The 17,504-nt window shown below is 38.4% G+C and overlaps 1 protein-coding gene across 5 annotated transcripts in view; it reads right to left on the bottom strand.

Annotated features, from left to right (window-relative positions):
- The window catches only part of RASGRF2 (Ras protein specific guanine nucleotide releasing factor 2), a 123,426-nt gene that overhangs the window by 65,481 nt on the left and 40,441 nt on the right, over nt 1–17,504 (bottom strand). For all 5 annotated transcript variants that reach the window (XM_064642300.1, XM_064642301.1, XM_064642299.1 and 2 more), the window contains exons 2-9: nt 16,559–16,665; nt 7,963–8,110; nt 7,251–7,340; nt 5,621–5,874; nt 4,718–4,797; nt 4,092–4,285; nt 2,870–2,979; nt 1,781–1,899 (exon numbers count right to left, since the gene is read on the bottom strand). In XM_064642300.1, the coding sequence (XP_064498370.1) occupies nt 1,781–1,899; nt 2,870–2,979; nt 4,092–4,285; nt 4,718–4,797; nt 5,621–5,874; nt 7,251–7,340; nt 7,963–8,110; nt 16,559–16,665 (1,102 nt within the window). The remainder of the gene's footprint in view (nt 1–1,780; nt 1,900–2,869; nt 2,980–4,091; nt 4,286–4,717; nt 4,798–5,620; nt 5,875–7,250; nt 7,341–7,962; nt 8,111–16,558; nt 16,666–17,504) is intronic.

The raw sequence follows: 17,504 nt of genomic DNA, 5'->3' as shown, positions 1-17,504 counted from the left end.
CTGGTGCTGCTTTAAGCAACAGAGACTAGAAGGGATCTTAAAGAAAATTTTCCTTAATTGTTTGTGTGCCTGACAATAAAAACTGCATCTAAGTAAGTAATAGGGAAAAACAGACCCCAAGAAACTTGAAGGAGAATCCATAGCCTACACTGCAAAGCACTGCCAGAGATAGTTCCTATGGTCTCAACTTGTAAAACTCAACAGAATCAGTCCCTTCTTAAAGAAGTAAAGTATATGACATAGGCAAAGCTGTAATTAACATCCATTGAAAAAGCCTAAACAAAGGTAAAGGAACCTCTCTCGTTTTTTAAGCTGAAAAAGAGGTTTCCTGAACCCATCTACACTGATCAATACAATGAACAGAAGGCTAATGGAAATTAGAGGAGATGGACATCTCTGCCAAGGTGACCCTACTGCCATGGGCTCTATTCAGATTTCTGCACTTACACAGAATCACAGGCAGTGGGTGTTCCACAAGATAAACTGATGCAGTCTTCTGTAACATACACTCTTGTCCACTGTCCTTTGACTGTATGCCTAGAAATAAATCTGAATTTACTTTACTGAAACTATGGGTTTTGCCTGGGTCTAACACTCCAACAGTAACCTTGTTCGGACTTACTCTCACAGAAAAAACTGTAAGTTCTATTGATGAAACAGTGGGTACACAGACAAAATATTATCAGTCTTAAGGAGAAAAATCTAATAAATATATAAATATAAAATATTGTAATAATCTTGAAAAAAAATCTAAAATTTAATTAAATTGCATGGTACAAGACAATCCAGGGTAATCACAGCCCTATAATTTTTTGGCTGTGGATGCAACAACTTGGTATTTTCCTCAAAGCCATATTCATAACTCTTAAAATACCTCACAGGTAACGAATGCACATATTTAATGAAGAAACAGGTAAATTAATAGTGACTGTTGTGAGAACAATATTGGGAGATATTATAGAAAGTTTTGTAGTGTGGCCACATAACTACAGAAACAGTACAAGATGCATTTCAGAATATATACAAAGCCTATTAATCACCAACTGTGATACCATTAAATACCAAATATTCTGCTGAGGTTATCTGGAAAAGGTTTAATGCAGGGATGCACCTAAATTATATTCCTAATCTTTCCTGACTATACTTAATGCTTTTCAGCACTAAGGAACAAAACCCAGTTGAAATCGTATGCTACAGATCTGTAGTTACTGTGTACAAATCCACCAAAATGTTTTAAGAGATCCAGAAGTAAATTATTGTATAAATGGAAGAAAAATAAGCAGTAAAGTAAACCCCACCAATTAGGAACTGTAACCAGTTTGCAGTTCCTGGTAAAAAGTGACACTTTAAATGGAAAAGTTATTTTATCACAGTTTTGTGGAACTTTACAACAAATCCCACCTCTGCAATAACTAGTTTTGGTAGAAAGGGTTTTCAAAAGTTCCATCAATAGACAGAAAGGAAAACAGTGTTTCCCTCCATCCATTTGACAACCACAGTCCAGGCAGAATGTACGGCAGCGTTCCATGGGGGCTTTACTACTCATGTGCTGCTGTTTTCCAAAGCTTCTGAAGAAAACAGCACAGAATTGTCCAACTACAGCCCAAAATTACCTGACTTCAGGTAATTTTGTGGCCTACCCTACACGGACCACAAGCAGGTTTAGGATGCTGGCTGTGCCCAGTGTAGTGACCTGGCTGATGATGGCAACATGAACCCTGCTGGCTTTAATGCAGTTTTTCCATGATAATATAGAGAGATTTAAAGAAGAATGCCTTACCTTGGCGTATAAAAGTTTGGCTGGTGTCCAGTAGTATGTCACAGCCTTCTACTATGGTTCTCTCTATGGCCAGATTCTTCCGGATATTCTCCGTGTCACTCACCTCATCATGCATCACCCTGTTGGACACAACAAAAAAGGCATGATACATAATTTTTTTCCTGAACTGGGCTGGACTGCACTGTTTGGAAGCTACTCCTCCCTCAGAACTACACTGATGAGATGGAAATGAGTCACAAAATTTCATATTTACGGTCTATACAGTTTATGAGCCGAGAACAATCAATCAGCCTTCAATTCTGAATGTTCAGTGATGAATTAGTCAGATCAGCAATGAACTCTGACTTATGAGATGAAGCCAACCCAAAGCTGACTTGTGCATATCTTTTACAACCAAATATTCTCCAAGCACACATTTGGTGAATAATCCAGACAAACAAGATTTATATCTCAGAGTTCACTCAGGGTTTCTTTGTTCACAGCAGAAAACTTTGTTTCCCAGGGATGAGAACCACATTTCCCACTAGGCTGATGAGAGGAACATCTGAGAACAGTCTGCAGGGTTCAGGGAAGAGCTTCATTTTGCAGGGAGCATCAGTTCTCAAAATACATCTGTAATTCCTGATTATCTGGCATTATTTGAAGCATATGTGAAAATTAGTTATTACATTAATGCACAAAAACTATAGCACAGGTTGAGAACTTGGTACTTTTCAAGACCCAGAATACTGAAAATGTCATTTTTCTTTAAACTATGAAACAAAATATTATTTCTCTATGTAAGGAAAACTGCTTTGTTCATAACCCAGGGGTAGGTGGTTTCTATAGTGATTCTGTTCTCCCCTAACCAAAACCTGTATATTTATGTTAGCCAAAAAAAAAAAAAAAAAAAAGAAAAATAGAAGAGATAAAATATTAAATTAAGATATTTTTGTTATTTTTCATTATCTTATGTTTTGATTTTGATAGTTTTCTGTAAAATACATACTTTTTTTAAGGGAACAAAACCAAATCAAAACAAAGAAAATAAGTTTTTCACTGCAAAACCTTTGATTCAAAATTATCAGACATAATGTAGAAAAATCTTACCTTGAAAGTTCTTCTAGTTTAGATTTAGCAAATTCAAGGCTTTTTCGCTCAACATGTTCATGTGGTGTGTGAGCCAGAAGTTCATGAAGTGTTATAATATATCTAGGAATCTTGAAACAAGTAAGGTATAAAATCAGTAAATGTAGACATACTTTCCCTCAATTTTAATAGGATATGTGCATCTAATTTAAATGTGACATTGAAAGTGCCAGCTGACCTGTCTGTATTTAGGTAACATTCACACTGGACAAAATTCTTCATTGAAAAATAGGCAGTATTTGACTATTAAAGGTTACGGGGTAGCACAAGGACCCTTCAGAGCTTTATAACCAGAACATGTCTGATAGAAGTTATTTCGGAGAAGGAGACACAACATGGTGCCCAAGTGAAAAGTCATTAGCAATGACATCACCCAACACATCTGAACAGGATCCCCTCTCTCCCTCCCATGACATTGTTTCAGCTCAACCAAAGGAAATCCCAAAAACTTTAAAAGATACCAATTCAAAGATTAGAAAAGCATTGTTGCAGGTGCTAATGACTCCTTAGGCTAATATGAATAACTGGTACTAACTTAAGAGTCACTGATGTCCCTTAAATGTACCTAATTTGTTTTGCCAAAAACTGAACAAACTGAGGGGGTTCACTATTCTCCTGATGAGTAAAACACTAGGTTAAATGAAACAGACACAAAATTATCAGACCACTGCTTCACATAAATCCTAAAACAGCTGCAAATATTAATCCAGACAGACCACAAAAAAACCCCAGAAAGATAAGTAAAGTTTTCACAACTTTTGCAATATATTTTTCATTTTCCACAGACCAAGTCACTGGAGAACAAAGTGAGGGGAAAGTTGCAAATGTATTCCTGGTAAAATGCTTGTGGCTGCTCTGATTTGCTATATGAGATGTATCATCCGTCTTTGGACTTTATCAGAAGGGATAAGTCAAGGAATTGTTTCTCAGCAATTTTCTTTGTCTCACACTCCCCTCCAGCCTACATAAGATTCTGAATAAAGATAAACCAGTACATTTGGAGAAAAGACCTCTACAGGCAAAGTTTTGGTATAATAACAAAATAAATTTAAACTAATTTGCAGGAGAGTATTTTTAGTTAAGCAAGAGGAACCTTCAATCTATTATAATGTCAGTAACACCAAATGAAACAACCAAACAGTAAAACCAAAAACAGTATACACAAAAAATACACAGAGACTACCTGAAACATGGGGTAAGTAAGGAAAGTTTCCAGCATTCGCCCCTCACATGCTGGGTTGGCTTCATATTGCTTCAAGAGTTTGTCAAAATCTCTGTTTTGCTTACAGTTTGCCAGTATTTGTAGGCTATATTGATGATTCCGAACAAATTCTTGATATATGTTCAGCATTGGCAGCAGAATGTCAAATAAGTCAGCTAGAAAAAGCAGAGAAATGCTTTTTTTTCCCAACTACCCATCTCTGGAAATATATTTTTAAAGGAAGTACTACTTTCTATGAAAGTGAATTACAATAATCAGTTCGGTGTCCAACACACTGACATTTTAGAAACATTAAATGTGGCTCTCTCACATGTCAAACCATGGCTATTCTGATTAGCTAATAGTCAGATACATCACCAAAAAATAAGGGGCCCAAGTCTAGTCAATGCTTAGGGCAGAGGAATCCTCATATACAGACCATTACTGCCCACACAGGACTCTCACTACACCAGATCCTGTGGTTTTAATTCTGCAAATGCATTCCCTTTTAAAAAGTCATCTTTTTTATTTTTTTAAAAAAAGTCCTTATTGAATTTAAAAAAAATAAATACGAAATGTATACCCCTAGAGAAAATAAAGTAACTTACCTAGAATTAAGGTAGGCCAGTTAGCTATTCTTGCTTTTAAGCCTTGGTGAAATATCTCATGAAGAAACATGATTGTTTCACTGAAAAACAAGTATTTAAACAAACAAAAAGACAATTTTGGTTTTATTTTCTGATTAATAATTCACAGAGAAACATCTCTTCCTGGTTAGTAGTACATTTTGCACTTTGCTAGGAAAAAAACAGGAGAAAGTTATTGTTATGAAAGTAAGTGCTTCCTTTTATTGCATTGTTTAAAAATTTTAGTTTAGTACTTCTAAAAACCACATAGTATTTGCTGTAGAAAGCATATGAAAAGGAAACCTGCCTCATAACTAAAGGAACATGTTCTATTTCTTAGAAGTTCGGGGTAGACTTGGTTGCAATCCCTATATCCCATATCCAATGTGAGATGCCTGCTGGCTTATTTGTACATGCTCGTTACAATAGTACTTGGATGCTTAAAGAAAGAACAATTCTTTTTTTGTAGGATATGAAAAGACAAGTGAGATGGAAGGAGACTCCCTAGGCAGGACAACAGAAAATAGAAAATTTGATACACTCATCTTCAGAGTTTTATCAGGATCATATGAGGCCACTAAGTCAAAGTTTGCTCTCTTAAAAGAAAAAGAAACAGGAAAGGTGACAGAAAATTATGAGAAGTGCCCCAAGAGGCACAATTTGTCCTTTTTTTCCTCTAACAGAGGAAGACATAGAATGTTAGAACGTAAAGAGATCTTGCTGGTTTCAAACGGCATCACCAACAGCATCTTTGCCTTTTAGAGCCAGAAAACAAGGGCCAAACCTCACTAGCGTGAACTGAACCAAAATGGGAAGAAGCAGTCACAGAAACTCAAAAAAACCAAAATAAAAAACCTCAAAAAACCCAAAGGAAAGCCCCTGTACCTGTTGAGGAAAATGCTGCTGACATCATCATGACTGATGGGCGGCTTCTTTGAGCTTGCAGCCATCCTGAGCGGCCTCAGGAAACAGTTCACAAGCACATAAAGCTGATGCACATACTCAGATTCAGCCTCCACCATGTTGAAAACTATCTGATTCCTTTTCCTCATGCTTTCTGCATGAGGAGAACAAATGTAATCTTGAACAATAGTTTTCCATTTTCTTCTACATAACCAGCCCCGCATAAAGCTCTGAACCTAAAAATAGATCAGGCAGAACAAGAAAATGAGAGAAAAAAAAAAGTTACACAACTTATCACAACACCTGCACTGCAGAAATAATCCTGAAAATGAAATGCCATTGCTTAAAAATAAAAATATGTTCTTTTATTGATCTATAATTGTTCCGCAATTACATACATTTTCAATTTCTGTTTGTTATAGGTCATATTTGTTGCCAGGAAACAGACTGTAAAGATATCACATATATATCAGGGAACCTTTTAGTTCAAGCTCAAGAGTTGTACCCCTCCCATCAGCACAACACATTTTTCAGCTCCTTTTACCTCCCCTCACATATTTCTCTCATACTCCCAAAAGTATCATGCAATTCTTCCAGGTAACACACTTCAAGACATACTCAATATCATTACAGACAGAATTCTGAAATAACTGTTAAACTCAGTTTGCTTTCTGTTTTGAATAGATAACCCCTAGCATGTGTATTTAAAGATAAGTATCAATACATTGCTTAGCATCTGACACGCATGCAACAAACCTATTACCCAAAAAGGCAGATTTTTGGCATTCTTAAAAAGCATCTTTATGTCATGGAAAAATCTAGCTAAGCACAATATCTATTGAAGTCTCAAGTGGATTGAAGATTACAGAGGAGGTCTGCATCTGGTCACAGAAAATTTCATTGTGTCTGTGCCCTGATCTTGATGTGAAGATCATTCATCTTGAAAGAGAATTGCAAAATCTCACTGGTAGCAGTTCAAATAAACAACTTTAAAAAAAAAAGGACCTAACTGTCTAAACAATCAACACGAAGAATGGAGTGAATTTCACACAGATTCAACTACAAGAGGCATTTCCAGCTTCTATTACAAAGGAAAATTCACACCAAGTTACCAGCTCAGTGCTGACCCTGGCTCAGACTGCACAATCCAGAAAAAGACAGGAACTAGGTTCACATTCCATAAAGGGAATTTAAGAGGCTGAATATGTTTAGAACAGGAGCAACACTTAGGGGGCTACAGCTGTACTTAAAAAACTGAATTCCATTAACGGTCATACATCAGGATTTGTGGGACTCAGTGATGGGTACAGTTCTGGAGGCTGGTGATACCCAGCCTTAAGCAATATCCCCAAAAGCTGCACATGTAAATGCCATGCAGGTTGGGAACAACTGTGTCCCTCTTATTAAAAACAATGGCCATAGTACCCTGGAACAGTCCCTATCCTATAGACTGGCTGACAACTACACCAAGAATGCTCTCTGCATTTTCAGTAAGTCATTCTCTTACATCATCATAAACCTTTTTATGAGAAAGGAGTATAAACCCTAAGATACAGAAATACACCACCCTTTCCACCCTTCTTTCCTTAAGCACAGAAGACTGCACATTTACCTTTTTAATTTTTTTAATATCCGGATCCTCATCTTCCTGGTTGCCTTGATAAGGTCGCATTTTTTCCTTTGTTTTATTCAGCGCTACAATCTGTTAAAAACAAATGTTCATTAAATGTTTCCCCGAGTTAATTAAACCCTTAGTTAGGGAACTGATAGAAAAATATTTTCTCCTTGCTCCAGCCTGTTAAAGCTGAAGAATGACAAGCACACATTTAGTCACAGGGACATGAACACACTTCTCTTCAAACCATCATGGATCTTGGTCCAGGTGGAAGGAGGAACAGAAGAGAGCAGGTTCTCCCCTCAAAATCTAAGTGTGTCTTTTGGGCTTTATCAGTTTAGGACTGATAAAGTTCAGTGAATCAGAGAAGTTTGGAATAGTTCCTAATACTATCAAACCAAAGACTACATGTTGGGGACCAAACTCCTCCAACCCGTAAGCAGGTAGGAAATAAGGCAATTGATGGTTCTGCAAAGCAACGTGGCATCTTACACCCTCTGACAAAAAAAAAAAAAGTAATCCAATCAGCAAACAGTCCCTAATATTTCTAAGAAAAGTATTTATCCAAGGGCTCACAGGGGGACTGTTACATATTAACCTTACTGGGTCCTGCTGTTTTCACAAAATATTACAGAAATATTGAATGTTATTGGAAAGCACACAGCAAAATGTTATAATTCACTCAATCCTTGATGGGTCTGGGACACACCTCTGACTTCAGCCTCTCGATTTCTGTGTCCTGGTCCTCCAGCTGGTGCCGGAGCTGGTTGGCCGCGATCTTCTCAGTCTCCACGATCTGCATGAGGTGGATGTACTTCTGCATCAGCACCTCCCGCTCAATCAAGATGTCTGAGTAGCTAAAAGGGAACACGTCCATGTTAGCAAAAATAGGCAAGTACTGTGTTTCATCTCCCTTTATGACATATGGACAGACAGACATCACACCAGTGATGAGAAACCTGCAAAATTATGTTTGTTTGCCTGAAGATACAATACATAGGTTGATGATAAACCATCCAAATCAAAACCACCAAATCATCCAAACTTAGAGTGTTTAATATCCTTTTTAGCCACACATGCTACCAATACCCAGTTTTCAGTATCCAGTTACTAAGAGCAAGATAATTGCACTTTTTATGAGCTTCTAATTCTCATGCTAAGCCAAGGAATTCTATAAATCATATTAATTTTATTTATTTATTTTATTTCTTTTAAGGGATGCTTTTTCCCATCTTTTGGGAGGACTTGGGGGACCATGTGGCACTTCATCAGAATTCTCTCCATCTGCCAGATCTCTTTATGGAAGATTTCCCATCAAAGCGGTAATTTCAGTGTGCTAAGACATGTTTTATTCTTTAGGCCATTTTAACATAAATAAATGCATTTAATCTAATCAGTAACAGGAACTATGGTATCAGTCTTCTTTTTAGCTCTTGGGCTTTTTCCTGAAAAGGGACAGTATTCCTAGTGCAATTAGGTGCCACAATCATGCCAGAAGGACAGTTCCCAACTTCAGCTAAAGAGGAAACTAGTGCATCTTCATCAGACTGGTCTTGATGCAATGAAATAAACAGACACATCACTGCCTCCTCAGCCGGGTTTCAAGAACCTTGTTCCTCTGAGAGTTAAGTAAATCTACAAGATAAAAGACCAAACTGCACAAAGCACAGCAGAAAGGGGCCCCTAAATCTTTCACAAGGGATCCCTCACTATTTTACATCACATCTTTTTCCATTGTGGAGTTAGCACAGGATTTGACAGACGGAATTTCTGAACTGCACATCTCTCTTTTTTAGATTTTCCCCTTGTTACAGCACTCACAAAGTAATGAACATTTGCTACTAAATACTGTGAGGCTTTTAAAAATGTAATAATGTACATACTCCACAGTTAATATTTTTTGGTATATATTTACTTGCATTTCAATCAGTATTAGTGTAGTTATACACTGGAGGGGGACAATATTAAACACAGCTATTAAATTCAACACCTAACCTGGAAAGCAAGTTTAGATTTAAAATAATTAGAATAAGCTCCCACAGCTATCATAAAGTAAAAGTTTTTCCTCCTTGAACAGATTATAAAAAGACTAAGAAGTCAATTCTATTGCACTTACTGTTATATTTTGACTACTGCATTAGTAAACAATACATTGGAAAAAGAAAGTTCAGGGCATCTCTTTCAACAAGTAAAACAACATATATAAATAAATCTGTCATGAAGCAATACACTTAACTGTGTAATACCCAGTAAAGAAGTAAGAGACTTAGTTCTTTAAAATTGTTCCATAATACTCTTTTTTGTTTTGCAAGAATTCTGGTTTGGTTGTTGTTTTTTTTTTTCAGAAACCATAGTACTTAATCTCTTTGCACCCTAAAGGCATTTGCACATTACAAGAAGTGTCTGAGTTAAAATCATACTTAGCAATAGTTGTTTCACAATGTTATGAAGATAAAAATATATGCAACATATGTGTTGATTTACACTTAATATAAACAGTCTTTTTTACCTAAAACCAGATCCAGACAGGTAAAAAGTCCTCTTCCTCTGTTTATTCTTTTCAAAGATTTCTTAAATTTTTGCTACCAAATGTTTCCAATACAGAATTTGACAGATTTGGCTTTGCTTTTAATCAAATTGAGGAAAACAGTAGGACACAGAATCACAAAGGATGAACTGCTGGCATAAGACTCAAGATACTGTTATATACAATGTTTTTCTTCCACTTATTTATTTTCCTCCTTTAGGGAAAGAAACTTCCATCTATATTTTTCATATTCTTTAAAGGCACTAAGCCAGACTTCCACAACCTTGTTTTACGTGGAACGAGAAACTTTGCTATGTAAGGTTGAAGTTTCTGTTCTTTTGAGATGTACTCAGACTAATTCACTGAGGTGGTGGCTTTGGCTGTCTAAAATGTCAGTCTCAGCCTGGAAACCATACAACAACTCCTTCACTCCCATAATTAGCAGTATGAAGAGGAGTTAATTAGAAAAGCATGTGTACACCTACACTAACTTAGAATAGGGTATCCATCTTCCTTCTCAAAACTGCTACTGGGAAAGAAAAAATCACAGGATTTTGGAAGAAACTTCACACACTTCCAACAGCCCTTTTCATCCATCTCTCTGAACGTGTGAGTAAAGATCATCCTACCTAAATGTGCCAAACTGAATATCCAGAGTAATCCCAAGGGGACATGAATACACATCCATACAAAATTCTTTGTTAAAGAAAATTGTACCAAAGTGTTCAAATGTCAAAGGAACACAAAAACATTTATAAAACAACTTGTAAGCAGCCAGGCTAGATCTGGTTCTCTGGCATGGGTATCATTGAACAGAAAGAAACAACTGTTGGAAACCACAGACTCCATGAACTTGTATTAACATTTTGTTGAGAGAAGCAATTCTACAACATGTAGTAAGACCCAAAGACAGAGTGTCCAGAAACCTGAGGTTGTATCTACCCACTACTTTGTAGAGACAGGCTCAAAACAGGTATTTCAAGAACCTTAACCTCTAACTGACCACCACATACCACATGGAGATAGGAAGAAACGAAGAAAGTCCTGAGACAAAATGCTGCATCATTTAGGCCCTGTGAGAGCTGACACGCTCAGAAAATGCAGGAAACCTGGAGAAAATTTAACCAGAGCCTTATTACTAAGGTCTCCCTGTGGTAGCAAGCCAAGCTAAAAGTTCCAGTAGTGTTACCAGGAAATATAATTAATTTTTGTATGGAGTTGAGACCAGAGTTATGGCTCATTGGATCACTCTGTGCTAACTGTACATTGTGTCTGGCCACATCAAATCACCCTTCTGAAATGTAGAATGCACAACCTAATTCCGCTATTTATGAAAACCAGACTCTGGCAGTCTGGAAGGCAAGAAACTGCCTACATCTGTCCATACTACCCACCTTCAAGCAGCTAAAGAACTTCTTAATAGAGGAGAAATAGCCTCCAGACAGGTTTTAAAGTGGCACAGTGACAGCCACAGCGAAGATGGAAACAGTAGAAGTTCCAATAGAACTTAAGCACTCCATCCCTATGACTCTTAGCAAGGTGACTTGGGAGAGCACTTGGGGTGCACAAATACTATTGGCCTTTAATGAACTCCTGTGTTATACAGGATTTTTAAGGATACCAATGGTTGCCACAGTTTATGGGGGAACATGAGAAGTCCACACCCCAAATGATTTTTACTACATTATCCTTTTAATTGAGATGGGAAAATGTCAGCTGGAATAAAGAGTCTTTGGAAGGATGGACCCAACAACCAGGACACTCAAACCACATCACTGGGAATGGGTAACTCCAAGACCACTTGAGTGTGATGAGGGGAGCGCTGTGTTTTCATGTGAGAATGAGAGCATGCTGAAAGCACATCTCATTAGCCAATGCGTTAGCCATCAGACTCAACCCATGCTAAAACCACTTGTTCCAATTGTCCTGGCACTCCATCCAGGAAAATCATCCACAAACAAACTGAAGCAGAATGGCACCTTATGGCATTATGCAAAACTGAGACTGAACTGAAGGGATGAGCAGTTAAGATTCATAGGATCATAGAATGGTTTGGGTTGGAAGAGACCTTAAAGCTCATCCAGTTCCTGCCATGGGCAGGGACACCTTCCCCTATCCCAAGTTGCTCCAAGCCCTGTCCAGCTTGGCCTTGGACACTTCTGGGAATGGGGCAGCCACAGCTTCTCTGGGCAACCTGTGCCAGGGCCTCACCAATCTCACAGGGAACAATTTCTTGCCAATACCGAATTTAAATCTCTCCTCTTTCAGTTTAAAACCATTCCCCCTTGTCCTATTGCTATCTCTCTATGTAAAAAGTTGCTCTCCTTCTTTTTCTTAAGCCCTCTTTAGGGGAAGCTTATGAGAGACAGCAATGAGGTTTTCCCAGAATCCCTGGAAAGGCTCTCCACTCTTTCACGCTGAGAAGAGCTAACAAAAACAGGGGTGTGAAACTTCTTATGGGACACAGGGAAGAGCATACAAGGCTCATTATGGAACTGAAGGAAGGGAAAGGGAGTGCTCAAAGATGTCTGAGGGATAGCAACCTTGGGAAAACACAGAGATAAGGGGTTAAAAGGGTCCAGGACCAGTTACTGGGGCAGACAAAATGTCTTAGACTAGTTCCTAGGGGTCCACAGTGTGCCGGGAAGAGGTTGAGGTGATGTGTGAGTGATGGGGCTCTGTGGGTGCTGGGGGCAGATACTTTGAGAAGCTGGGGAGATAAAGGACGCAGGATCAGCTCCTGGACAGCATGGTTTTATTTACTCCTCGTATGTACTCCTCGCTGTCTTGCTCCCAGCCAACAAGGAACTACAAAATTGGAGTTACTAAATCACCAAGCCTCAGCTAATAAAGTTTCTCTGACAGCAACGCATCAGCTCTGAGCTACCATACTGAGCTTAAACTGCCTGCAAAATACTGTGTGAAATACACACAGTATTAGCAAGCAAAGTGTGCCTACAAATCTGAGAGAAAGCCTCTTTTTTTAACCTTACTTTGTTTTTAATTCTCAGTCGGAGGGCAGTAGTTCCTCACACACTTTAAACAGTGACTCAGAGGAAAGAAGCACTCACATTTTCCTCCCTGCACAGCACCTGTGCTCTCCCACATCACCTGTGCAGTGAACAGGGGTGTGTTGTGTGGATATGCAGTGAACAGACCTGAAGGAGTGAGATGGATTAAAACTAAGCTGGCAAAAAAAAAAAAACCAAACCATAATTCATTTTCAAATCAGTTTCCCAATTAAGTCTGCACTTACGTTCAAAGAAGGGTGTTCAGTCCCATACCTGGTAAATTTAAGACTTTTAAATAACTTAAGGTAGAAAAGGCTAAAAAATTTAATGAATACTGCATCCATATAGAAAAAAAAAGGCATAAAAAAATCCCCTCAAAACATAGCAGAGTTTATAAAAGCAAGTGAAAAGTATACCTCAGTGTATTCTGAGTAAAACAGAATTTTTCATAAGAGAACAAGTTCTGGAACAAAGCCAAAACCAGGACTTCCAGATGCGGTCACTGACAGAGGAATTACGACCTGCCAGGAATAAATCCTCCAGCCCAGAAATGTAACTCAGAAGAAGCAAACCATACTCTACCACTCTGGATATTACTGAGAAACAAAAATACTGAAAATTCAAATAAAATGGAAAGAGATGAAGAGTAAGGATGGATGTGGAACTGACAATGGGGTCACATTAAAATATACTGGATTGAATATCCCATTTCCAACTCAGAAGCCAATAATCTCTCCCAAACGAGGAGAGGGCACTAAGGACAGACACAATGGGCAACCTCATGGCAGAAAATTCTTTAATTGTGTACTTGCATCCAAACAAAACACCTGTTCATCCAGAGTGGAACATAGCGTGCACTGAGATTGTAGCATCCTTTCTGCAACAGTCTGTTTATAACTTGCGAAGTAAATAAAACATGGAATAAATTTTGATGGCTTCAAAGATGTATTAGGCAAAAAAATCATGAAAAGTAGTACAAAATTAGATTTTCTGTATGTCAAACTAGGCAAAGAAAAAACCTCAACTACTTTGTCTCAGCACTACTCAGAGGACAAGACCCTCTGGAAAGCAATTAAATATTTCCCTTTCTCAAATCCTGACATATTCACACAGAACAGGATGCTCCCAGGCCTGTTTTCAATTTAAGGATAGTGGGAATCTTCTCAATGCCTCCTAGAATTTCTAAATAATTTTTAACCTGAGATACTACAAACTGGTACCTTTCAAGGGCTACATAAAATGTCATTCAGCAATTGAAAACAAACACCTGAGAGAAGGGTCAGAAATGTCTTAGGCTGGGCTCAAATGAACTGGGACACTGAAGAAGTTGCCAAAACTTATTTCATTTGTCAAAAATACAGATAAACTCAAGGAAAAAGGTCTACATCATGATGCAGGCAAAATTTAGTCCCTGAATAAAATCTGTTCTGTTTAAATAAACTGGAAAAAACCCCCCCAACTTACACAGTAGTCTAAAACTTTTATTTTAGCTTCTTTATTTATGTGAAAAAGACCCAACGGTTTAGTAACTGATTGAACAAGTCCAATTTGTTCTGCTACACACAATATTAAGCAAATAAAAGTGGATTCCAGTGAAGTAGAAAATCATTAGAGCAAAGAGGTTAACATAGCAGTGTGACTCTCCATTTCTAGCAGCTAAATTTAAGAATTTTTTTCGTCACTTGTCGATATTTTGCTCTTCTTGTTCTAGTACTGTACTAGAACAAGACAAGCCATATCCATGTCCCTGGAAAATTTCCCCAGGAAAATGAGAGACCTCTGCAGAAAAGTTAAGATCCCCCAAATGACACAGAGCCATGAAAATGTGCCTCTCGGGGGTTCCCATAGCTCAGTATCATTAGGATGGTTATTTCGGGTATGTACAAATAAAGGGGAAACAGTCAAATAGCAAAAGGGATAGAGATAAAAAAGACTGATCTTAGTTACCTCAAAGACCCATTTGTCCTGCAGTTACAGCTTTCTGATGGAGCTAAAATTCAACCACCCTCACCTTGAACATCACAACTAAGTATTTCTTAGCTACTTCAAGTTCTCAATATTTTCACCCATGTGTTGTTTTAACATTGGCTTGATCTTCTGCCAGGTTATGCCTTGAAAATTCATGTGTGACACATTTATGGACTGAAGTACCAGGAGAAAAATCTTAACCCAGTGTTACGAAGCTCTTCTTGCTTATGTATCTTTTACATCAGGCAACAGAAAAGAATCACAGAAATCACAGATCATTTGGGTTGGAAAAGATCTCCAAGGAGTCCAACCTGTGACCGACCCCCAGCTTGTCACCCAGCCCAGAGCACTGAGTGCCACATCCAGTCTTTCATTGGACACCTCCAGGGATGGGGACTCTAATACGTCCCTGGGCAGCCCCTTCCAATGCCTGACCACCTGTCCAGCAAGAAATTCCTCCTGATGTCCCACCTAAAACTCTCCTGGTACAGTTTGAGGCTGTTTCCCTCGTTGCCTGGGAGCAGAGTTCAACACCCACTGGCTCCACCCTCCTGTCAGGGAGTTGCAGAGGGGTTGCAGCAAGTATGAACTCATCCAGCAAAGAGGGAACTGCGGGATCCTGCTTCTCTTCAATGCCATTAACAGAAGACAAAAAGACATGCTTCTTTCTTCACGTGCTGTCAGCCACAGTCCACAAAACAAACTGACCCAGATCCAAGGACAAGGTGGGTCTTCCTCCTCTTCTCCCTCAGCTAGACAGACATGCTCTCCTGAGATGCGCCGAGTTCCAAGCCTCAGAGCTGCTCAGGACCTGAAATAATGTGTTCACCAAGACGGATACCATGCAGAAAGTGGTCCACCTGTTACCACAAACCAGCAGGTGCTCTCCTGGAAGAGGACAGTGACCCATTCAGTCAGGTACCAGCACCAAGAAGAGGATGCAGATCTAAAGGCTGGATGACCAGGTGACACAAGACCTGTGGCTCCAGGATCTCATTTCACAAGCTCTAAATTAAAATCTACTAGCTGCTTGTGTTAATTTTTAATGAATATAAAGTGAAATCAGTTCTGTTTACATGGCTCCTGTCCTGAGCAATTCAGAAGCTGCCTGGTTCCTTGTGCGTTGCCATGGCACTGCAGATTAGCCGAGGTGACTGTCGATGGGGGGAGGCTGGAAAAAGTGCCTCTGCAAACCATTCCGCATACCTTCATTAGATGATTTTCATTTAGATTATACTGTAAACCTTGACCATTTGCCACGCAGACGTTTCCTCAGGCAAACATCACTGCATGGCTGGAAGTCCTACCACGTCCTTTTCTACAAGAACGTGATTCAGGTGATTCAGGACTTCAGTTTTGAAGTCAAAATTCCATTTGTTGGCCTTCAGCATCATAATGGTTTACTTCTTCTTTCTTACATTTATTTCCATATCAGGGTTTTTAAAGAAACACTCATTCATTTGGCATATCATTAATTTTTTCATTCATATGACACATTTGTCTCTAACAAAAGGCTAATCCTAGGGCTTGTTTCTAATAAAATAGCATTCTTCCTGAAATCAATGGAACACAACTGGAATCAACTGGAGCACAATCACTTATAAAAGGTAAAAGACAATGAAATAAACATGAATTATAAACGTGGGTTTTCCTATAATCCCCCCATGAATTGCAAATAATACACAACTAATGCATTGTAAAATTTATTTCCGTTTGGAGAGTGGACTTAGGTTTTTGAAATTATTATCAATTTATTTGCAATAAAAAGGAAGCAGAGGATTACAAATTGAGTTTCATACCTCGCTTGGTGAATAGCTTCTACCCACTCATCTCCATCAACTTCATCCTCACAACGGAGCTCCAGTGGCTTCTGCCCTTCATGGCCAAAGAGAACAGTAAAGTAATGCTGCAAATTAGAACAGGGGGAAAAAAAGAAGTTCAGAAACTCTTAAATAAAACAGATATATAAAATTAAGGAAAAAACCCAACACAAACCCAACAACCCACACAGCAAAAGAAAAAAACAGCCACCAGAAGACTTTTTTATACTCAGCCCAAAGCACTGTCAGCCCAAGGAAGATGTGTTTTAAGTTTTAGTCATGAAATAGAGATTGAAGTTGAAACTATCCTGAAAATATTGCCCTGGGTATCAAGGTAATAGCTTTCATGATACTTATTGTTAAGTTATTGTTCTTAAGCTTTCACATACAAGACAACAAAATACAATTCCCTAAACAGCTCCTACAGTCAAATACAATAATAGAAATAGAATGGAGTGTCTGTAGCTCCTTCTTGCGTTTTTTCACATAAAACTGCACCTGGCTGTATCTTATTCCTCACCTTTCCAAAAGAACAAATACCTTTCTCAATCATCACACTCCCAAAACTTTTTTGCCCTTCTTTCAGGCAATCTCAGCTATAACTGTCATTGCAACAACTTTTTGTTTTCACAAGAAAATGTTATTCACACAAAAATTGTCATATTCTTTGATGGCATTTCTTGCATGAAGGGTCTTGCCCAAGGTGTGTTCCACGGAACACGAGATTTCAGAGAAGTTTATGCTTCTTACAGAATGTACTATTAATAGTATTATCTAGTGAGGAGGGGAGAACCCCCAGTCACCTGCCTTAAATCCCATTTCACAAGGTTGCTTATTTACAACCTTATTTTGCATAGCTTGCATACCAACTTACAGCTGGGTAGCAAAATGAATTCTTCCAACTCAGGTAAAAATAGGTGAGAAA

This window comes from Pseudopipra pipra, chromosome Z, assembly GCF_036250125.1.
Source record: "Pseudopipra pipra isolate bDixPip1 chromosome Z, bDixPip1.hap1, whole genome shotgun sequence".
Classification (NCBI taxonomy): domain Eukaryota; kingdom Metazoa; phylum Chordata; class Aves; order Passeriformes; family Pipridae; genus Pseudopipra; species Pseudopipra pipra.
Note: the sequence above shows the minus strand (reverse complement) of the source record. Positions and strands in the feature narration are given on the sequence as shown.